Source organism: Hypanus sabinus, chromosome 2 (genome assembly GCF_030144855.1).
Source record: "Hypanus sabinus isolate sHypSab1 chromosome 2, sHypSab1.hap1, whole genome shotgun sequence".
NCBI classification, from domain to species: Eukaryota; Metazoa; Chordata; class Chondrichthyes; order Myliobatiformes; family Dasyatidae; genus Hypanus; species Hypanus sabinus.
This window is the reverse complement of record NC_082707.1, coordinates 194,261,159-194,285,801: the sequence shown is the minus strand read 5'-3', so window position 1 is coordinate 194,285,801 and position 24,643 is coordinate 194,261,159. Positions and strand designations below refer to the sequence as shown.

Here is a 24,643-nt window from a genome sequence, read left to right as displayed (position 1 = left end):
GTGGAGGTGCATGTGCCTTTCCAGGAAAGACTGTTGAGCTTCTTGAAAGATGGTGAGAGGGGAGGTGTAGGGACAGGTTTACATCTCTTAATTAAAGTGATTGTCAAGTTAATATTTTCAGGCAGTGTAACAGTACTAGGCAAAATAGAGAGCCAATTTATCAAACCTGTATGGTCCAAAGTAAAGAGATCATGGTAAATATAACTTATTAGACTTGGAAGATCTTTGGTACTTCCTGCCCATGTACTTGTAGGCTTAGAATATTGATAGAGGTCATTTCTTTATATAGAACAGTATGGAATAAATGGTTATTGTCAAGAACCCAGCCATTTCTGTTTTTTAACTTCAACACAATATCTCTGAAAAATTCTAAAACTCTGTTCAATTTAGTTTTTTTTCTTTCCAAGTATTCACACACTGTCCATAATAATTCATTCTTGTAGTTTCCAGTAAATTATTCTATGACTGAATTTATTGGCAGAGGTTTTCAACTGTGGCTTTCAGTTTTAATCTTAAAAATAATCAGTTCAAAATCTCAAAATCAGAAGTCAAGAGAATGGAAGACTTCAACTGCCTCAACTACCTCGAGGGTTAAGAGCCTGAAGGCCCATACTCAGTGTTTTTTCAGAACAGTTTTTCCTCTTCTGGCATTAGATTTCTGAACGGTCCATGAATACCATCTCACTATTCAACTTTTGCACTATTTATATGTGTTTTATAAATTATATTTCTTACGCCTTATTCTATACCTGTGCCATAAAATAACAAATTTCAGAACCAGAATGACTGTGTGGCTAGGCACAGCTCAAATGCTATCTATAAACTTGCTGAAGAACCAACTATTGTTGGCAGAATTTCAGATGGTGCTGAGAGGGTGTACAGGAGTGAGATATATCAGCTAGTTAAGTGGTGCTACAGCAACAACCTTGCATTTAATGCCAGTAAGACCAAGAACCAATTTTGACTTCAGTATGGGTAAGACAAAGGAACACACACCAGTCCTCATAGAGGAATCAGAAGTGGAAACAGTGAGCAGTTTCAAGTTCCTAGGTGTCAATATCTCTGAGAATCTATCTTGGACCCACCATATTGAAGCATTTATGAAGAAGGCATGGCAGCAGCTATATTTCAATTGGAGTTTGAGGAGATTTGGTATGTCAGCAAAGGCACACAAATTCCTGCAGATGTACAGTGAAGAGCATTCTAACTGGTCTGGTATGGGATGGGGGGTGGAGGGATTACTATTGCACATAACATTGGCGACGAGGAAGTTTTAAAATGAATCTGAGAGGAGTATCTGCCCATGTCTGCCCATTGAAGTGTAATAAGTCATTTGAGTTTAGAAGAAATGCATCACTTTTTTTTCTTCACAAGGGGAGAAAGATGTTTCAGTATGTGGGAAGTTCAAGAGTGTTGGGCTTAAAAGTGTGTGAAGGTCCTAGGGAAATTGAAAGGTAGGTAAGTCACATGGACTAGATGGTGTACACTCCAGGGTTCTGAAAGAGGTGGCTGAAGAGATTGTGGAGGCAACAGTAATATTCTTTAAAGAATCACTCGATTCTGCAGTGGTTCTGGAAGACTGGAAAATTGCAATGTCATTCCACTCTTCAGGAAGGGAGAGAGATAGAAGAAAGGAAATTATAGGCCAGTTAGTCTGGCCTCAGTGGTTGGGAAGACGTTGGAGTCAATTAAAGTATATGGTTTCAGGAACTTGAAGGCACATGATAAAATAGGCCATTAGTCAGCATGGTTTCCTCAAGGGAAAATCTTGCCTGACAGATCTGTTGGAATTCTATAAAGAAATAATAAACAGGATAGAAAATGAGGAATTGATGGATGTAGTATACTTGGATTTTCAGAAGGCCTTTGACAAGGTGCCACACATAAGGCCACTTAACAAATTAAGAGCCATGGTATTACAGGAAAGATGCTAGCATTGATAAAGCAGTGCTGATTGCCAGGAGGCAAAGAGTGGGAATAAAGGGAGCCTTTTGTGGTTGGTTGCTGGTGACTAGTGTTGTTCCACAGGGGTCTGTGTTGGGACTGCTTGTCTTCATGTTATATGCAATGACATGGATGACAGAAATGATGGCTTTGTTGCAAAGTTTGTAGACCATACAAAGATAGGTGGAGGGGCAAGTAGTTTTGAGATAGTAGAGAGGCTACAGAAGGTCATAGACAGATTAGGAAAATTTGCAAAGAAATGGCAGATGGAATACAGTGTCTGGAAGTGTATGGTCATGCACTTTGGTAGAAGAAATAATGGCATAGACTATTTTCTAAATTAAGAGAAAATTAAAAAATAAAAAATAAAAATTAAAAAAATAAAAATTAAAAATAAAAAAATAAAAAAATTAAAAATTAAAAAAAAAGGTGCTCAGGGACTTGGGAGTCATCGTATTGGATTCCCTTATGATTAATTGGCAGGTTGAGTCAGTGGTGAGGAAGGCAAATGTGATGTTCAAGAGGACAAGAATAGGGTGTAATGTTCAGGCTTTATAAGTCGCTGGTGAGACCACAAGGACCCACCTTCAGCATAGAGGAATGTCCATTTAGAATGTAGATGAGGAGGAATTTCTTCAGCCAAAAAGTGGTGAATTTGTGGCAATGCTTTTCTTTCAATTAGTTTTATGTTTTGGAGTTGCAAAACATAACAGAATGGATATGGAAAGGATGTTTCCTATAGTGGGGACCGGAAGACACAACCTCAGATTAAAGGGTAATCCTTTTAGAACAGAGGAATTTCTTTGGCCAGAAGGTAGCAAGCCTGTGGAATTTATTGCCACAGACAACTGTGGAGGCCAAGTCATTTTGCAAAGTTAACGTGGAGGTTAATAAATTCTTATTAGCAAGGGTGTCAAAAGTGACGGGGAGAAGGCAGGAAAACGGTATTAAGCAGAATCAGCCATGCTGAAATGCCAGAGGAGACATAATAAGCTTGATGGCCTAATTCTGTTTCTGTTCAACAGGAAGATAATTTCTCATTTGTTGGGCAAATTTCTGACTTATCTTATAAATTTCGAGCATATTCAGTAATTCTTCCAAATAAACTCAGTGGTATTACAATGCTGGTCTGATGAAAGGAACCGTATTCATCCCATTTCCTGAAATTGTGCTGTTTAAAGGGTCAACACACAAACTGCATATTTTTGTCCTCACTGAGATCTGCAGATCCCTGCAATCACAAGCACAACCTGACTTATAGCTTTCCTATTTTCCCCACGGAAGTAAGGATAATTGGTCCTCCCAGCTCCCGTCCCTTAGAATCATTCAAACTCCTGCTTCCTACAGCTTTATTGAATTCAAAAAAAGCTACATACTTTTGGAGAATAGGCCCTGTATTTTGCTGCCTTTTCTTATTTTTCTTACTAGTTTACTCATATATTCTATTTTCCGTAATAAATTACTGAGTCTTTATTGTCGAAATTGGAAGTTTTCTCAATTTTCAGATGTTATTGCTCTTTTTCTAACTGTAGTAAGCTTTTTCCTTAGTTTTAATACTGTCTTTAACTGCTGTTGGCTTTTGCTGGACTGCACTTCTGGTTGGGTTTTGTGGACTTTAAAATGTTTACGGTATACGTTGTAGTTCTTTGAATGATAGTCATCACTCATTTGCTGTAATATAATTTAATGGAGTTTCCCAATTTACTTTGCCAATTTAGGTGTCACATGTTTGCAGTTTGTTTTGTTGAAATTAATGCCCCTGTTTTAAACTGAATCACTTAAAGCAAACTTATGAAACGCTATTCTAGAGATCACTTCCCTAAAGAGCCCTTAACTATCAAATTATTAATCACCCTTTTCTCATTGGATATTAGATCTAAAATGGTCTCTAACTGTCTCTGATACATTACTTGAATTAGTCCTTCATATAATTTGGCTTTCTCAGGCTTACAAATTATAGTATCCCATTAGTATTTTATTTCTCTTGTTAAATGTGCCTTTAATTTCCTCATTATACTATGGCCTATTATTATCTTGGTTGAGAAGCCACAGATAAATTCTACAAATGGTTTCTACTCTTTCTTAACTCCACCCAAACTAATACTATTTCTTGATTTTCTCTCTCCGTCTTTATCCCACATGACTAAGCAGAAAAATGGTTCGGCATAGCCAAGAAGGGCCAAAAGGCCTGTTTCTGTGCTGTAATGTTCTATGGTTCTATGTTATTTCTGCTTTGTAGTACTTTGCTTTTCTCCTTTGCATTATGTCTTTGTAGCAGTGATTAGATTAGACCCACTTATTTCTGTCTGTGGTATTAATTCATCTATTCATTTGAGATGAAGCCACTAGGGTCAAAAATAATTGTGCTTAATTTAAATAAAAGGTATTGCAAGGTAATGATGATAGAGTTGGTTAAAGGAGTCTCGTCTTAGCAGGAAAGGCAGGCAGTTGCAGATATTTAAGAGGTAAATCAGAACAGTCATCAATTTATCCCTGCAAGGAGAGAAAATTCTAAGGCAGGGATGAACCAACCACGGCTAACCAAGGAAGGTGAAAAGGGCTGTTAACGTGAAAAAAAGCACATAAGAGGGCAAAAGAGACCAGGGTATATCCAATAACTCCACAGAGCTAGAGACAAGGATAAACTCAGACTCCAATAAAGGATGACAAAAAAGCTGGAGTGAGAAAATAAGTTGAGGACAAACTAGTGAGGAATATAAAATGACCAGTAAGAGTTATTTTAAGTATATAAAAAGAAAGAAAGGTACAAATGAACATTGGCTCCTCTAGAGAATGAAGTGAGGAAAATCGTTATGGGGAACCAGCAAATGATGGAGGAGTTAAATGGCATTTTCTATCAAACTTTATGGGAGAAGGTGTTCAGAACATTCCCTTAATTACTGAATATGCTGAGGAGGAATTAAATTCCATTATCATTTCTAAAGATTTGGTATTATGCTAACTAATAGGCTAACAAGTCTCAAGACGAGTGGATAGAGGGAAACCAGAGAAGATACTGTGTTTAGACTTCCATAAGGCATTGGATATGGTTTTCAAAAGGTTAAGTCTCTAAAGTACAGTCCATAATATTGGAAGTAACAAATTGATCTGGGTAGTGGAATGACCAACAGACGGGTAGTAGCAAGTAATGAGTGAAAAAGTGAAGTTGTTTAGTTTGGAAGGAAGAATGATAGATAATTATTTTAATGAAGAAAGACTTCAAAAAGCTGTAGCACTAAAGAGTTTGAGAATCCTCATACACAAAACATAGAATGTTGGTAAAGCAAATGTTTGAGAAGTCCATTGGAATGGTATTTCAGGGGGTTCATCATATAAAACTGGGAAGATTTTACCACAGCTCTGCATAGTAGTAGTAATATTGAGCATGTTTAATAAGGATAATTAAGCACAGAGCAAGTGTTTGAAAATTGACCATCTGGAACAATATCTGCATGGATTAATCTGTTTGTTTTAAGTGCACTTTTAATCCTGTAGCAATACTTGCTAAATAAAGTTGATATGTTTAAATTTGTAAAACATTAGAAAATCAGTGCTGCAATTCTTCCAGATTACTTATAAAGTTTTTAATAGAAGATACCAATTGTTTTGCTTAATGCAAGGAAACCAAATTACAAGATTTATTTAATAGATCTTGCTGTACAGTGCCTATAAAAAGCATTCAGCCACCTTGGAAGTTTTCATGTTTTATTGTTTTACAGAATTGAATCACAGTGGATTTAGTTTGGCTTTTTTGACACTGCAGATGCACCAGCAGCAAATACAGTCTTGAGTCTAGGTCTGGACACCACAATTTTTCCCCATTCTACTTTACAAAACTGCTCAAGGTCCAGTAGATAGCATGGAATTGTGACAGAACAGCCTTTTTCAAGTCCAGCCACAAATTCTCAATTGGATTGAGGTCTGGTCTCTAACTTGGCCACCCCAGGACATTAACTTTGTTCTTTTTTAAGACATTCCTATGTAGCTTTGGCTTTATGCTTGGAGTTATTTTCTTGCTGGAAAACAGATCTTTTCACAAGTCGCAGTTCTCTTGTAGACTGCATCAGGTTTTCCTGCAGGATTTCTCTCTATTTTGCTGCATTCATTTTACCTTCTACCTTTTTAAGCCTTCCAGGGCCTGCTGCAGTGAAGCATTCCCACAGCATGATGCAGCCACCACTATGTTTTACAGTAGGCATGGTGCGTTTTTGATGATGTGCATAGTGTTTAGTCTGATGGCCAAAAAGCTCAATTTTGATTTCATCAGATGATAGACCCTTCTTTCAGTTGACTTCAGAGTCCCCACATGCATTCTGGAAAACTCTTGGCAAGATTTCATGTGAGAATTTTTTTCTACAGTGGCTTTCTCTTTGCCATTCTCTCATAAAACTGTGAATGGTGAATCACCCGGGCAACAATTGTTATTTGTGCAGTCTCTCCATCTCAGTCAGTGAAGCTCGTAACTCCTCCAGCATTGTCATAGGTTTCTTGGTGGCCTCCCTCACTCGTCCCCTTCTTCAGTTTTTGAAGATGGCCTCCTCTAGGCAGATTTACAGCTATGCCATTATCTTTCCATTTCTTGATTATTTGACTGTACATCAAGGGATGTTCAGTGACTTGGAAATTTTCTTGTAACCATTTCCTGATGTGCTTTTCAATAACCTTTTTGTGGAGTTGCCTGGAGTGTTCTTTTGTCTTCATGGTGTAGTTTTTGCCGGGATACTGACTCACCAGCAGTTGGACCTTCCAGATACGGTGTATTTTTAATGCAATCAATTGAAGCATCATGACTGCTCACAGGTGATCTCCACTTAGCTAATTATATGACCTCTAAAACCAATTGACTGCACCAGTGATGATTTGGTGTGTCATATTAAAGGGCATGAATACTTAAGCAATCAATTATTTGTGCTTTATATATGTAATTAATTTTGATTATTTTGAAGAGATCCATGTTCACTTTGACATGAAAGTGTATTTTTCTGTTGATCAGTGTCAAAGCAAGCCGAATTAAATCCACTGTGATTTAATGTTGTAAAACAATAAAACATGAAAATTTTCAAGGGTGGTGGACACTTTTACAGGCACTATAAATTGTATCTTTTATGAAAGTTTATCAAGGTTATGATTCTGGTCCAGAGTTTTGATAGATAATAGCATTGATTACGAGTAAAATTCTTATCAAGTTTCATTCCTACCTATATGCTAACCTTTCAAGTTGCAACATTTTTTGCTCTTTGACAATATTATCTCTTCCTTTTGTTCTTCAGTTCATCCCAAGATACAAAATGGCCAAATTGAGTGTCCCCTCGGCTATAAAAAAATGAATGATACAAATTGTGAAGGTAAGTTATAAAGTAGTTGTGAGCAATGAGATGACTGACTGGAATATGAACATATTTTTCTCATTATTAGATAAGACATGTGATGGTATCACAGATATTCAAATGTTTAGGAAAGCTTTCAGTTTCATGAAACTTTAAGGCAGTGAAAAGTGTCCGGAGGAAAGAATGTATTTTATGCACTTGCTAAAAGTTGTCTGCAGGCTAATTGTTGAACTTCAATCAAATGTTGAAACAAGAACAAAAATATATCTTGTCTGAAATATAAACTGATGGAATGTTCAATATGTATTTATTTTCTACTGTTCAAACTTCTTACTGAGAATATAAAGTATAGACTAAATATTACCTGAGTAACACCATCCAACTGTGGACATTAAAATTTAGAAGAATCTCAAAAATTGCTTATCACCTTTGTTCCATTCAATAAATTATTCTGTTTGTGGAAACTTCTTTTTAACAAAATATATATCTCTGTCTCTAAAGAGGTTGCACTTGAACAAAATCATTCAAATATCTTTGCAGTCAGGTTTGCTAGTGTTATCAGAAGGTTTAAATTTGTGAGAAAGTAAGTTGGACCACAGAATGACAATGCAACATATGGGGAGGCTGACGTGATAGCAGAAGAAAAGTTGATGGGGCATGATTTATGTTCTCCTGGAAAGATAACCAGAAAATCTGTGAAGATCTAGATGGTGAGAAGGTTGACTTCTGAGTCAGGGGGACACAGATCATCTGGATAGTTGGGCACAGTAGTAGCAAATGAAATTTAATCCAGTCAAATATGAAGTATTGCACTTTGAGAAGTCTGGTAAAACACATGGCAAAATTTGCAGGGACCTTGGAGACATTGCTGTACAGAGGCGTCTAGTGGTCCATGTACATAGCTCACTGGGAGCACTGGTAAGATAGGGTAGTGAATAAGGAATATACTATGCTTCCACTCATAGACTGAGGTAGAAGAATTGGGGCATCATATTTCTGCTGTAGAATACAATGGTTAGACAATGCTTGGAGTATTATGTATAGTTCTGGTCACACTCCGCAGGATATAGGAGCAATGGAGAGTGCAAAAATTATTCACCAGAATATTGCCCAGAATGGAAGGCTGTAGTTAATAAAGCTCAGATAGACTATGTTCACTGGAATGTAGGAGGCTGAGGAATGCCCTTTTGGATGGTATATAAAATCATGAAGAGCATATAAGGATAGATAACATTTCTTTCCTATGAAAATTTCTCACCAATGACTTTAAAAGTCCTTGCTAGAGATTATTAGAGTCATAGAATCATAGAGCACTACAGCACAGAAAGGGCCCTTTGACCTTTCTAGACCCTACCAAACTATTAATCTGCCTAATCCCATCTACCTGCACCTGGTCCCATTACCCTCCATACCCATCTGATTTATATACCTTTCCAAATTTCACTTATGTGTTGAAATAAAATCCAAATCCACCACTTTCACTGGCAGATCCTTCCACACTCTCAATACCTTCTGAGTGAAGGTGTTCCCCTTAAACAGTTCACCTTTCACCCTTAACCCATAAACAGTAGTTCCAGTCTCACCCAAAATCAGTGGGAAATCTTGTTTGCATTTACCCTATTTATTCCCCTCATAATTTTGTATACCTCTATTAAATCTCTCCTTGTTCTTCTAAGCCCTAGGGAGTAAAATCCTAGCCAATTAAACCTTTCCCTATAACTCATCACATCTAGTTCTGGCAACATCCTTTACATTTTCTGCACTCTTTCAAATTTATTGACTTCTTTCCTGCAGGTAAAATGAGCTATTTTTCTCGAGCTCAGCCATTTTTCACTTAGGTGTTGCTTGCAGCTTTTCTCAGGTAAATCCACTTGTTATACTTACTTATTGTATTGAATCATTCATGGTAGAAAGGAAAAATGCAGAGCGTCAAGCTGAGATTTAAAAAAAAATCCTATTTACAAAGCAAGTGAGATGAGAATTAAGACAGGTAGTCAGGAGTCAACATGTAGTAAGATGTGACACCAAACTTACTTGGAGCTGAACAACTTGACAGGATTTTGGAAGACCAGGGGAGTCAAAGTGATCAGCATGGTAATACAGCAGTTAGTGCTTCTGTCCCATAGATTCATTGCTCTGGCTTCAATTTTGATTTTGAGTGCTTTCATTGTGCAGTCTGGATGTTCTCTCTATAACAGTGTGGATGTTCAAGTTTCCTCTCAGATCCAAAAACCTTCATGAATCTAATATCAATTCAGTAATGTAAATTATCTCTAGTGAAAATGAGTTACAGAAAAAATGGATCAGGAATGGAATTGACTGGATCCTTTGCCAGGAGCCGACATAGATTTTGCAGGCCGGGTGGCATAATTTTAAGTCATAGTAAAAATGTGAAAAGTCTATAGTTTTATATTTTAGAAATTGAAAAGGATGAGTTCTTCATGATTTATAGTTGGAAGAAATTTGACGTGCATCTTTTAATATCATACAGGCATTTAATCAGCAAAGCTGTGATAATTATATATGGCAAAACAGAATGTCATAAGATTATACTAATATTGTTCCCTTGAATGTCAACACAGTACAGGATTCAGATGAGAAAAGGAAGAATGTCTTTATTTTTAAAACTAAAGTGAAAGTAACAATAGAAATGGAGATAATGCTGAGCCTTTATAAGATACCAGTCAGGCTGCACTTGGAGTACCTTCAACAGTTTTGGGCGCCATATCTTAGAAAGGATGTATTGCCATTGGAGAGAGTCCAAAGGAAATTCATGAGGATGATTCTGGGAATGAAGAGGTTGACGTATGAAGTATGTTTGGCAACTTTGTGCCTGTACCCACTGGAATTTAGAAGAGTGTGTGGGGATCTTATTAAAACCTACCAATTATTGAAGGGACTAGATAAGGTGGATGTGGAGAGGATGTTTCTTGTGGTGGGGATTAGAGGACTAGAGGACACAGCCTCAAAATTGAGGACGACCCTTTAGAACAAAGGTAAGGAGGATTTTTTTTAGCCAGAGAGTAGTAAATCTGTGGAATGCTCTGCCACAGACTACGGTAGGGGCCAAGTCCATGCTTATAGTTTCCTGATTGGTCATGGCATCAAAGAATATGGTGAGAATGAAAGATGTATGGAGTTGAGTGGGATCTGGGATCACCCATGATCGAATGGCAAAGCAGACTGAATGGCCTAATTCTTCTCCATGTCTTATGGTCCAGCAGTGTGCCAGATATTGAAGGGTGTGAGGGAAACAAAGTGAATGCAGTTACAGGGGAGAAGGTGCTTAAAAAGCTGAAAGACTTAAGCATACATAAGTCACCCAGACCTAATGAACTTCACCCTAGGGTTCTGAAAGAGGCAGCAGAAGAGATTATGGAGGCATTAGTAAAGATCTGTCAAAAGTCATTGGGCACTGGCATTATGACTGTGACTGGAAAGCTGCAAATGTTACTCCATTCTTTAAGAAAGGAGGAAGGTAGCAGAAAGGAAATTATAGACCAGTTAGTCTGAGCTTAGTGGTTGGGAAGATGTTGGGGTTAATTGTTAAAGATGAGGTTATGGAGTACATAGCAACGACACAGGACAAGATAGAACAAAGTCAGCACGGTTTCCTTAAGGGAAAATCTTGCCTGACGAATCTGTTGGAATTCTTGGAGGAGATTACAAGTAGGACAGATAAAGGGAATGCAGTGGATGTTGTATATTTCAGAAGGCCTTGGACAAGGTGCCACATGTCAGGCTGCTTACAAAGTTAAGAGCCTATGGTATTACAGGAAAATTACTGGCATGGTTAGAGCATTGGCTGATTGGTAAAAGGCAGCGAGTAGGAATAAAAAGATCCTTTTCTCATTGGCTGCCAGTGACTAGTGGTGTTCCGCAGGGGCTGGTGTTGAGACCACTCCTTTGATGCTGCATATCAATGATTTAGATGTGGGAATAGATAGCTTTGTTGCCAAGGTTACAGATTGGTGTAGGGACAGGTAGTTTTGAGAAAACAGGTAGGCTGTAGAAGGACTTAGACAGATTAGGAGAATGGGCAAGAGAGTGGCAAATGAAATACAATATTGGCAAATGCATGGTAATGCACTTTGTTAATTGTGCAGACTGTTTCTAAACGGGGATGAAATCCAAAAATCTGAGATGCAAAGGGACTTGGGAGTCCTTATGCAGAACAGCCTAAAGGTTAACTTGCAGGTTGAGTCAGTGCTGATGAAGGCAAATGCAGAATACTAGAGCGGGGATGTGATGCTGAGGCTTTGTAAGGCACTGATGGGGCCTCACCTTGAGTATTGTGAACAGTTTTGGCCTCCTCATCTTAGAAAAGATGTGCTGACATTGGAAAAGTTTCAGAGGAGGTTCACAAGGATGATTCTGAGAATGAAAGGGTTATCATATGAGGTATGTTTTATGACCCTGGGTCTGTACTCACTGGAATTTAGAAGGATGAGGGAGGATCTCATTGAAACCTTTCAAATGTAGAATGGCCTAGACAGAGTAGACAGGATGTTTCCCATGTTGGGGGAGTCTAGGACAAGAGGGCACATCCTCACGATAGAGCAGTGTCCATTTAAAACAGAGATGCAGAGAAATTTCTTTAGTTAAAGGGTGGTGAATTTGTGGAATTTGTTACCACAGGCAGTTGTGGAGACCAGGTCATTGGATGTACTTAAGACAGAGATTGATAGTTTCTTGATTGGACACAGCATCAAAGGCTATGGGAAGAAGGCTGGGGTGTGGGGCTGGGGAGGGGAAGAAAGAATCAGCCATGATGGAATGGCAGAGGAGACTCAATGGGCTGAATGGCCTAATTCTGCTCCTATGTCTTATGGTCTTAATTAGTTACAAGGGTGTAATCAGACTGCACAGGTCTGTATCAGTACAGCTTAGTACATGGACCAGTTTGATGTATGAGTACTTCTAAACGACCAAGCATTGCAAGTGTGGGAATTATTACATATTTTATTGTTTGATCCCATTTTTGGAATTTACATTTTGCAATTGCTATTTGCCAACTCATCTTAGACATTAACTTGTTCCTTTCACATTGTCAGTGGTAAATCATCAATTTGCTGGTGATAGTTGCACTGTTGACTAACTTCCTTGAGCAACTGTAGTAGCTACCTTAGATTTTTTAGGGCAATTTTAGCTATTATAAATAATACTGGACAGACTCACAAAAGAATGCCTGTAAGCTGAATTCCACGCTACTATATTTATGCACTTTGAAACTGGTAATTTTCAGCAAGTTAATTATTTACTATAACAAATACAGAAAATGCTGAAAATACTTAACAGCTCAGGGAAGAGACATAGTAAATATTTCAGGTGAAGAATCTTTTTTTGCTTATCTATTATGTCATGCAAGAAATTCAAAACTTCATGAATCATAGACAATAACAGCTGCAGGAAATGCTTTCTGCTCAGACAATGCTGGTTGAAGTTGAGAGGTTGAGTAAAAATTGTCATCACTGTATTCCGTTTGAAGGCAGGGTTTCTCTGGATTGTGAATTTCAGCAGGTGTTTATTCTGCTGTACAGGGAAATGCAGCTAAAAGTGATTGAGTGACTACTGGACAATAAACAGCAAGTATATTGTTCAGAAGACCCCTTTAGGATACTATCGAATCATTATTGCTCTTGAATTTTGATATGGGTGAGAGGATACTACAATCAAACCCAAAATCATAGCATATTGATAACAAGCAGATAATGGAATGAAAACTATATGACAGAAGATGAGAAGGTATTTCTTTAGCTAGAGAGTGGTGAATCTGTGGAATTTGTTGCCACAGGTAGCTGTGGAGGCCAGGTCATTGAGTATATTTAAGGCAGCGGTTGATAGGTTTTTGATTAGACAGGGCATAAAAGGTTACGGAGAGAAAGCAGGACTATGGGTTGCGAGGGAAAATGGATCAGTCATGATGAAATGGTGGAGCAGACTTTATGGGCTGAATAGCCCAATTATGCTCCTATTTATGGTCTTATGGTTTTGAGCAATGAAGAATGAGATTATGAACTAAAGCGTCAAAGGTGCAGGAATTTCTTGTTAACTCCAGTTGCCATATATGAGGACAGGTGTACCTGGAGAGATGGTTAGCAGGAAAAGTATTAGATTCTTTGGACATTTAGATCATTTCTGGGGTAAGTGCCCTTGTACTAATCATCTAACTTGCACTTCAATAGAAACTTTTGAAAAAGTTTGTTAAAGCTATTGAGATGGGTTTAAACTAGGCTGGTGGTGGATGGCAAGTAGAGCATAGATTGAGAATTCATCAGGGAATTTGGATGGAAGATCAAACATTAGAAAGGAGTCAAAAGAAAGAAAACTGGTTTTGCTAAAACTGTATAGCAAAATAAGGTGCTCCTCTACTGGCTGCATTAACAGATGCAAATATTCAGAAGTCAACCTCTAGATTATTTTACTTCCTTCATTGATAATGCCAGACAAGGTGGTGTGGAAAAAGGAGTTGAAATGGTTTGTAAATGGGAGCTCAATTTGTCCACTGAATGAGTGCAGGTGCATGACAAAGTGTTTGTCTAGTCTGCACTTAGTCTCACCAATGTAGAGGAGGCTACATTATGAACACTAAATTCAATAGACAAGCTTGGAAGAGGTGTACAACATGTGAATTTCTGTCTCAGCTGGAAGGGGTGGTTAGGTCCATGGATGGTAGTACAGGAGGAGGTGTAAGAACCAATGTTAGTTTTAACATTATTAGTAGTAAACTTTCCACTGAATGTTTTTAGTAAGTGAGTCACAGAAGATTAATTAAATTAATATACAAGGGTTAGGGTCATAATGAAACATACAAATGTTTTGCTAACTGATAGGATCAGCCAAGCAAGACTACAAAATATTAGAAGGAACCACAACATTGTTTCTTTAATTCTAGAAAATGCAATAAAGATGTATGAATGGGACATACCAAAAGCAAGTTGTTTAGCTTTAAAATGAAGTACTTAAGAATACACAATTAATTTTACATAATTTAGCATTCATATAAAATGGTAAACCGCATTGGAATCCACTCCTTTTTTGCTATTTGGTCATATAATAGCTTATCCATATCTTTTTCACTTCTCTACCACTCTACCTTGGTTCAAAACTCTTACTTGATCCCAAATCTGAAATGGCTTTTTGAGGAAAAGCTTCAATCTCCTAGCTTCTGTAAGAAGAAAAATTTAACGACATCATACCAAAATAATTCAGCTCTATTTCAAAACAACCACATCCAAGACAACAGTTTTTCTTTATTCATCCTATGAAGTCCTTAATCATTTTAAATGCCTCACTTAGATACTTCAAATAATGGATGTCTTGTCTGTGCAACTTGCCTTCATAGCTTAACCTCTATGGTGAATGTAATGTTCCTTACAATCTAGATCTCTTATCAGATAGCTGTTTAAGAACAAAAACAAATTGTATGCACAAGGTCGATGTCCATATAAATTTCTCACTCTTGCATGGAAATTAAAAGGCCCATATTCCCTTACTGCAAGATAAAGATAATAGCCTTTACTAAATTTGATTTTTATTGTAAACTATACAGGACTGTGCAAAGAATCTCCCAGCATACTGTAGATATACAAATTCCAGAATACCATTTAATAAAACACAGTTTTACTTAAGGAACCTATTTCTTTTGTTCCTTTATGTTTGAGTTCCAGATAGAAGTATCCTCCTCCTGCAATTACCTGAAACCATTTATTTGTGTGTTCAGACCCCTATCATGCTCCTGGCAAGTTTCTGGTATATGGTTACCTCTAACTGGCAGAGTCAACTGAAAGAGTGAAAAAGATTATAGCACTTGAGGTATGTTCACAGCTACTTAAGCATAAATTTGCACAATCTTTAATGTTGATTCAAAGGTCAATTCACCTAAAGTTAGGAATATCTCTGGCTGAGATGGCAAGATTCCATTAGTTGTGCCAAGTTGAGTGTGTTCATTTCAGTACAATTATTATTCCAAGCACAGGCATCAGTGATCACATTAATGACCTACAGCTGTAATAATCATGAATCAACTGAAACCTCTCTGGGTATTCATCATATCCTAATACTGGAATATTTCATATTGCTCGAACTTCAGTTTAAATTCAAGTAATTCAATTGATTGGGCTGTGATACATAATACATAAACATCCAATTGAAGCCACATTCTTAATTCTTCAACAGCAAGTTATTAGAGCATAGTTCCATTAATAATCTTGACGCTTTATTGGCCATGTCATAGTCAGTGATAATAAAATTGTTACTATCATGAGTCAGTGGTGTTGGGGATAATGCCATGATGGAGAAGTGACCATCAAACAGAGTACTCAGTATCAGGATAAATGAGTCACTTTTGAACTTGTGATCAGTAACTAATGATCTTTGTGTGGCTTCAATTATTTGTAATCTATATTAATAAGTTGGATGCAGGGACCAAGTGTACTGTAGTCAAATTTGCTGGTGATATTAAGCTGTATCAACAAGTTGTGAAGATAAGATAAGGAACTGCAATGAAATAAGTTAAGTGAGTGGTGAGATGTCAGATTGAGTTCAATACTTACAACTTTCAGCTATCCACTTTGGAAAGAAGAATAAAATAGCAAACTATCATTTAGAAAGTGAAATTACAAATTGCTGCAGTGCAAAGGTATATGATATTCCAGTGCATGAATCAAAAAAATATTAGCATTCAGATAGAGTAAGTAATTAGAAAGCCTGATGGAATATTGGGCTTTATTGCAAAAGGTATAGTGTATAAAAGTACATCGGGTTAAGAACAGTACTGCAGAGGAACAGGCCCTGATGTCTGTGCCATACGTAAAGTCATACAGAAGCACAGGATAGAAACAGGCCCTTTGACCTATCTAGTCCATACAATAACCATTTAAACTTGGCTGACACCAGGGCAGGAATGGATTCTCAATATTCCTTGATTTCAGTGCTTTAAAAGGGGAGGAGGGGTGGCATTACTGGTCAGGGATACTATTACAGCTGCAGAAAGGGTGGGTAATGTAGCAGGATCCTCTTTTGAGTCAGTATGTGTGGAAGTCAGGAACAGGAAGGGAGCAGTTACTCTACTGGGGGTATTCTATAGGCCCCTTGGTAGCAGCAGAGATACCGAGGAGCAGATTGGGAGGCAGATTTTGGAAAGGTGGAAAAATAACAGGGTTGTTATCATGGGTGACTTTAATTTCCTTAATATTGATTGGCACTTGATTAGTTCCAAGGGTTTAGATGGGGCAGAGTTTGTTAAGTGTGTCCAGGATGGATTCCTGTCACAGCATGTTGACAGGCCGACTAGGGGGAATGCCACACTAGATCTAGTATTAGGTAACAAACTGGATCAGGTCACAGATCTGTCAGTGGGTGAGCATCTGGGGGACAGTGATCACTGCTCCCAGACCTTTAGCATTATCATGGAAAAGGATAGAATCAGAGAAGACAGGAAAATTTTTAATTGGGGAAGGGCAAATTATAAGGCCATAAGGATAGAACTTGCGGGTGTGAATTGGGATGATGTTTTTGCAGGGAAATGTACTATGGACATGTGGTCGATGTTTAGGGATCTCTTGCAGGATGTTAGGGATAAATTTGTCCCGGTGAGGAAGATAAAGAATGATAGGGTGAAGGAATGATGGGTGACAAGAGAAGTGGAAAATCTAGTCAGGTGGAAGAAAACAGCATACATGAGGTTTAGGAAGCAAGGATCAGATGGGTCTATTGAGGAATATAGGGTAGCAAGAAAAGAGCTTAAGAAGGGGCTGAGAAGAGCAAAAAGGGGTCATGAGAAGGCCTTGGCGAGTAGGGTAAAGGAAAACCCCAAGGCATTCTTCAATTATGTGAAGAACAAAAGAATGACAGGAATAAAGGTAGAACCGATTAGAGATAAAAGTGGGAAGATGTGCCCGGAGGCTGTTGAAGTGAGCGAGGTCCTCAATGAATACTTCTCTTCGGTATTCACAAATGAGAGGGAACTTGATGATGGTGAGGACAATATGAGTGAGGTTGATGTTCTGGAGCATGTTCATATTAGGGGAGAGGAGGTGTTGGAGTTGTTAAAATACATTAGGATGGATAAGTCCCCGGGGATTGATGGAATATTCCCCAGGCTGCTCCACGAGGCAAGGGAATAGATTGCTGAGCCTCTGGCTAGGATCTTTATGTCCTTGTTGTCCACAGGAATGGTACCGGAGGATTGGAGGGAGGCGAATGTTGTCCCCTTGTTCAGAAAAGGTAGTAGGGATAGTCCGGGTATTTATAGACCAGTCAGCCTTACCTCTCTGGTGGGAAAGCTGTTGGAAAAGATTCTTAGAGATAGGATCTATGGGCATTTAGAGAATCATGGTCTGATCAGGGACAGTTAGCATGGCTTTGTGAAGGGCCGATTGTGCCTAACAAGCTTGATAGAGTTTTTTGAGGAGGTGACCAGGCATATAGATGAGGGTAGTGCAGTGGATGTGATCTACATGGATTTTAGTAAGGCATTTGACAAGGTTCCACACGGTAGGCTTATTCAGAAAGTCAAAACGCATGGGATCCAGGAAGTTTGGCCAGGTGGATTCAGAATTGGCTTGCCTGCAGAAGGCAGAGGGTTGTGGTGGAGGGAGTACATTCAGATTGGAGGGTTGTGACCAGTGGTGTCCCACAAGTATCTGTTCTGGGACCTGTACGTTTCATGATTTTTATTAACGACCTGGATGTGGGGGTAGAAAGGTGGGTTGGCAAGTTTGCAGACGACACAAAGGTTGGTGGTGTTGTAGATAGTGTAGAGGATTGTCCAAGATTGCAGAGAGACATTGATAGGATGCAGAAGTGGGCTGAGAAGTGGCAGATGAAGTTCAACCCGGAGAAGTGTGAGGTGGTACACTTCGGAAGGACAAACTCCAAGGTGGAGTACAAAGTAAATGGCAGGATACTTGGTAGTGTGGAGGAGCAGAGGGATTGGGGGGGTACATGTCCACAGATCCCTGAAAGTTGCCTCACAGGTAGATAGGGTAGTTGAGAAAGCTTATGAGGTGTTAACTTTCATAAGTCAAGGGATAGAGTTTAAGAGACGCGACGTAATGATGCAGCTCTATAAAACTCTAGTTAGGCCACACTTGGAGTACTGTGTCCAGTTCTGGTCGCCTCAGTATAGGAAGGATGTGGAAGCATTGGAAAGGGTACAGAGGAGATTTACCAGGATGCTGCCTGGTTTAGAGAGTATGGATTATGATCAGAGATTAAGGGAGCTAGGGCTTTACTCTTTGGAGAGAAGGAGGATGAGAGGAGACATGCAAGAGGTGTACAAGATATTAAGAGGAATAGACAAAGTGGACATCCAGTGCCTCTTCCCCAGGGCACCACTGCTCAGTACAAGAGGACTTTGCTTTAAGTTAAGGGGAGGGAAGTTCAAGGGGGATATTAGAGGAAGGTTTTTCACTCAGAGAGTGGTTGGTGTGTGGATTGCACTGCGGGAGTTAGTGGTGGAGGCGGACACACTAGTGAAGTTTAAGAGACTACTAGACAAATATATGGAGGAATTTAAGGTGGGGGGTTATATGTGAGGCAGGGTGTGAGGGTCAGCACAACATTGTGGGCTGAAGGGCCTGTAATGTGCTGTTCCATTCTATACTCTAAACTGCCTACTCCCATCGACCTGCACCAGGAAATAGCCTTCCAGATTCCTACTATCTATATACCTATCCAGACTTCTCTTAAACATTGAAATCGAGGTCATATGCAACACTTGTGCTGGCAGCACATTCCAAACTCTCACTCTGAAGAAATTTCCTATCATGTTTCCCCTTTTAAACTTTTCACCTTTCATCCTTAACCTATGGCCTCTGGTTGTAACCCCACTTAACGTCAATGGAAAAATCCTGCTTACATTTACCCTATCTATAGCCCTCGTTTTGTATAGCTCTATCAAATCTCCTCTCAATCTTCAGTGCTCTAAAGAATACTGTCCTAACTTATTCTATCTTTCCTCATAACCTCAAGTCCTCCAGACCTGGCAACATCCTTGTAAATTTTCTCTACATTCTTTCAACTTTATTTACATCTTTCTCTAGGTAGGTGACTAAAATTGTGCAGAGTACTCCAAATTAGGCCTTACCAATGTCTTATTCAATTTCAACATAGCATCCCACCTTCTGTACTCAATACGTTGATTCATGAAGGCCAATGTTCCAAAAGCTTTCTTTACAAACCTATCTACCTGTGACACCACTTTCAACAAATTATAGACCTATATTCCTAGATTCCTTTGGTCTACCACACTCCTCAGTGCCCTATGGTTTACTGTGTAAGGACCTATCCTGGCTGGTCCTACCAAAATGCAAAACCTCGCACTTGTCTGCATTAAATTCCATCTGCAACTTTTCAAGTTGATGCAAATCCTCCTGCAAGCCTTCCTCATTATATACTAAGCCCCCAATCTTAGAGTCATCCACAAATTTGCTGATTCAGTTAACCGCATTATCATCCAGATCATTGACATCGGTGTGACAAACAGCAAAGGACCCAGCACCGATGCCTGCAGCACACCACTAGTCACAGGCCTCCAGTCAATGAGGCAAGCCTCACCAACTTTTAATTTCTAGGTTTCTGTTAGAGCCTTTTTAAAACAGTAGAATAATATTAGCTATCCCCCAATCCTCTGGTACGTTTCCTGTCACTAAAGATTATTGCAATTGCCTCCTTTAGGGTCTGAGCGAACACTTTGTCAGGACCTGGGGATTTATCCACACCTCCTTCTCCGTAATCTGTACAGGATCCATGAAGTTTATGCCACTTTACCTCACTTCTGCAGACTCTGTATCCATCTCCTGTGTAAATGCAAATGCAAAGAATGCATTTAAGATTTCTCCTATCTGATACGGCTCCACACATGGATTACCATTGGCCTTCCAGAGGACCAATTTTATCCCTTGCAATCCTTTTTTACTTAACGTATCTGTAGAACCCTTTCATGTTCTTCTTCACCCTGTCTGCTAGAGCAACTTTCTGCCTTCTTTTAGCCTCTCCGATTTCTTTCTTAAGTGTTCTTTTGCATTTCTTGTACTCTATACACATGTCATTGTTCCTCTTTGCACCTCCTATTTTTCTCTTGACCAGTGTCTCAATATCACTTGAAAACGAAGGTTCCCTGCACTTATCTTTATTCTCTATCCTGATAGGCATATATAAGTTTTGTATTCTCAAAATTTGGTTTTTGAAGGCCTCCTACTTTTCAAGTACACTTTTGCCAGAAAGCAGCTGTCCCATTCCACATTTTCCATATCATTTCTATGTCGTCAAAATTGGCCTTTCTTCAATTTAGAATCTCAACCTTTGGACCATACTTATCTTTTTTTCATATTTACTTAGAAACTAATGACATTGTGGTCACAGGATGCAAAGCCTTCCACCACACAATCCTTTATCACCTGGCCTGTCTCATCCCCTAATCACAGATTCAGTATCACACATTCTGTCATTGGAAATTGTACGTACTGATGAAGGAAGCTTTCCCAAACACTTTTGACAGACTCTATCCCATCTAGTCCTTCAACAGTATGGGATTCCCAGTCAATATGTGGAAAGTTAAAACCACCTACTATAATAGCCTCAGGTTTCTTGCAACAGTCCATGATGCCAGTTTTAACTAATCCCATTTGCCTGCATATAATCTGTATCTCCTTCCTTCCCTGCCTGTTCATGTGCCTGTCTAAATGGCTCATAAGCATTGCTATTTCAAATGCTGCCACCATTTCCCTGGCAGCCTGTGCCAGGTACCTAATATTTTCCGTGTGTAGAAGAAAAAAATCTTGCCTCATATATTTTCTTCAAACTTCCCTCCCCCTCCTAATGTTTAAAGCTATGCTTTCTAGTATTTGATATTTCCTCTCTATCTACGTTATGTCTCATAATTTTCCAAAATATACTTTTATCGGGTCAACCCTTAGCCTCTGGTGCTGTGGAGAAAATAGTTCAGGTTTGTCTAACCTTTCCAGAGCTAATATTCTATATCTAGGCAATATCTTGGTAAATATCTTCTGTACCATCTCCAAAGTCTCCACATCTTTCCTATAATGACCAGAACTGTACATAATAGAACACATCTGGTTTAACTTTTTTTTACATCTTTAAGTTTACAGAATGTTGGTGAGACCACAGATAGCAAAAAATTTGGTCTCCATTTGTAAGGAGGTCTGCAATGAAAGATTTGGCGTACAGAGAGGTTGAGTACATTGGATTTCATCTCATTGAAGTACAAGAAAATGAGAGGTGAACTTTTTGAGGGGGCTTTGCATTTTGATACAGCAAAATGTTCCCTGAGTGGTTTTATGTAAAATTGGTGGCATTAATTTCATGTGTCACTTTATGGATATACAATCAATCTATGTGTATAAGCTATCATGTATTTTGATTTATTGTATTCTTTTTACTATTTTTGTGTTCTTTACTTTTTGTGGATTTTTTTGAGCTGCAACTGATCTGGAGTAACAATTATTTTGTTCTCCTTTACATTTATGTACAGGAAGTGACATTAAACAATCTTGAATTTTGAAAAAGATGCTTATTTAAGATGGTGCAGAAATTTCTTTTATTATAAAACCATAAATCTTTGAATTTCTCTGCTCCAGAGAACTGTGATGCAAAAAACATGCAGCATCTGGGGCCTTGATTGTATTAGTCATGTTCTTAATAAATGGCAGAGGAGGTTTCTGGGAAAACTGGCCTACTGTGGCACTTGCTTCATAGTATTCATTGGTATGCATTGGTTCATGGAAAATTTTACAAATTTGTACCTATCTATTTTTATAGAAACTTGGTCATATCTTTACTTAAGAAAAACTAGTGGAGGTCAAAGAGGATTCATGATAGGGAACAACATTGCTCTATGCAATTTGTTTTGTTCTTTCGTCTGCTATCTTAGATAATTTTCTACTTTCATGATTCTAAGTTATAGTCAACTGAGAAATATGAGGTACTTCTCCTTTACTTTCTGAGTCAGTATTGGTGGTTCATCCCTCTCATATGAGAGACCCAGGTTCAGTAACAGTACTTTATGCACTGTGGTGCCAGTGTTGTATTGTTTGTGGCTGCTTGTGTGTGGCACAGTAGCACAGCTAGTAAAACTGGTGTATTATGGCTTCAGTAATCTGATTCAGCCTTAACCTTTATAGTTGTCTGTGCATTCTTCCTGTTGCCAAATACCCTGGTGGGTTTCACCTGGGTAATCTGGTTTACCTCAATCCCAAAGCTATATGGGTTGATATTTGGCCACAGTAAACTGGCCTTAGCTTGCAGGTGTGTGCTAGAATCTTGGCAAGTTGATGAGAATGTATTGCAGGGCTAGTGTAATTGGGTCTTCACTGGCTGGCACAGCTTGATTAGTCAAAAAGCTTGTTTCTGTACGATATGACTCCATTACTCAGAAGATCCAGGCCATACGGTTATGATCATAGCGTGGCTTTTTGATTATTGAAACACATGATGAAATTATGTTAAAATCTGCAAAAAGCTTTTTTCAGAATAATATTTAGTGGGATCATTCTTAAGGTTTTTTTATGCAGATCAAAATTCAGATGATCTATGTTCACAGAGTATAATGCCTACCATCTTGTGGAGAGGTATATGGGATTCTTTAATGTAGATTCTATTGGTCTATCAATTCTTTGAATGCCTTCAATTTCTCTCAATCCTATATCAGTTTGCTGTAAAATTATTACTAAAAACTCTACCTTGGATTCTTTTGTATTGTGCATGTATTCTTTTGTGAATTTTAAAATGGTCTTTTTCTTAATCCCAGACATTAACGAATGCCTGATGTCAGGAATGTGTCAAAATGCTAACTGCCTGAATACCAGAGGTAGCTACAGATGTACCTGTAATCCAGGATATATGTTGGATACTTCCAGGAGCCATTGTATCTGTAAGTAATAAACTGATTATTTTCTACTGCTTAAAATCTGTTACATATCATGATACAATTAAAGCCAACATTTGTTAGGTTCTTCTTATTCAGTTCTGATAACTTTTATGTTAAATAGACAACTATGAGAAAACCAGAATATCAGGGAGTCAGAATGCAGGTGAAAACATGCTTGTTGGCATTGCACCTGTTTTAGGAAGTGTTTTTAGATTTCATTTGAGAGTTTGTGAGCTCCGATGTACATTAAAATATCAGCTCTAGTTCTTCAAAGGCAATAACAGATGGGCAAATAATCCCTTATTAATAATGTTCCTGTTCTGAAAAAAAAGAATGAACAAACTAAAGGCTTTTAAAGTCTGGCATGTTGAAACTCTAAGCATCATAACTGTTAATCAAGTTTTTAGCCTTTTTCTTTTTAGTGTGGGTGCTACAGAAATTAGTGTTGCTGCTTAAAATCTCCACTGAGCTGGAACTTCTGCTGTCTATGTGGAATTTGCATGATCTCCCTGCCCATTTTCCTCCTACATCACAAAGATTTAATTGACTATATAAATAATCTCCAGTATAGGTGGGTGACTGAAGAGTCTGGGAAGAGAGGATAAGTTACAGAAAAGTATGTGAGGCTGCTCTGAGAGCTGGCACGTATATACTCTAGCATATACTCTATGTCATAAGAAAATATGAGAAATGAGATCATGGTTAATCTTGTTTTGTTTGTTCACTTCCTCATCTAATTCCAGGAACTCTTGATATTTTTACTGATTGAAACCATTAATTATGAATATTTTCAAGAATTCAGCATACACTATTTTCAGGAGCAAGGAATTCCAAAGTCTCATAATCCTCTGAGAAAAGATATTCTTCCCAGCATTGAGTTTAATGTTCAAAGTACATTTATTAATAAAGTTTGTATGCAGTATACAACCCTGAGATTTGTCTTTTTTACAGACATCCGTGAAACAAAGAAAAACATGGAAAAATTATGCAAATGACAACAAGAATATCAACCCTGTATGCCCCCCATGACCATCTGAAATTCTGCCAACAATAGTCATGTTATTGGCAAATTTAAGATGGCACTTGAGCTGTTCTAGCCACACAGTCATGGGTGTATAGTGAGTAGAGCAGTAGGCTAAGCATACACCTTTGATGTGTGCTAGTGCTGTTTGTCAGCAAGAAGGAGATGTTATTTCTAATCTGCACAGACTATAGTCTCCTGGTGAGGAATACAAGGAATCAGTTGCAGAAGGAGGTACAGAGGCTCAGGTTTTTGAGCTTGTTGATTAGAAATGAGGACGTGTGATTGTTTAGAACACTGAGCGATAGTCAATAAACAGCAGACTAATGTAGGTATTGCTATTGTCCAGGTGATCCAAGGCCAAGTCAAGAACCAGTGGGATTGCATCTGCTGTAGACTAATTGCAGTGGATCCAGGACTCTGCTTTAGGCAGGAGTCGATTCTAGCTATGACCAACTC

At 38.4% G+C, this 24,643-nt stretch overlaps 1 protein-coding gene across 2 annotated transcripts in view; it reads left to right on the top strand.

Moving 5' to 3' along the window:
- LOC132389583 (latent-transforming growth factor beta-binding protein 2-like) overlaps window positions 1-24,643 on the top strand; it is a 408,009-nt gene that overhangs the window by 198,769 nt on the left and 184,597 nt on the right. For both annotated transcript variants that reach the window (XM_059962068.1, XM_059962075.1), the window contains exons 9-10: window positions 7,215-7,289; window positions 23,044-23,166. In XM_059962068.1, the coding sequence (XP_059818051.1) occupies window positions 7,215-7,289; window positions 23,044-23,166 (198 nt within the window). The remainder of the gene's footprint in view (window positions 1-7,214; window positions 7,290-23,043; window positions 23,167-24,643) is intronic.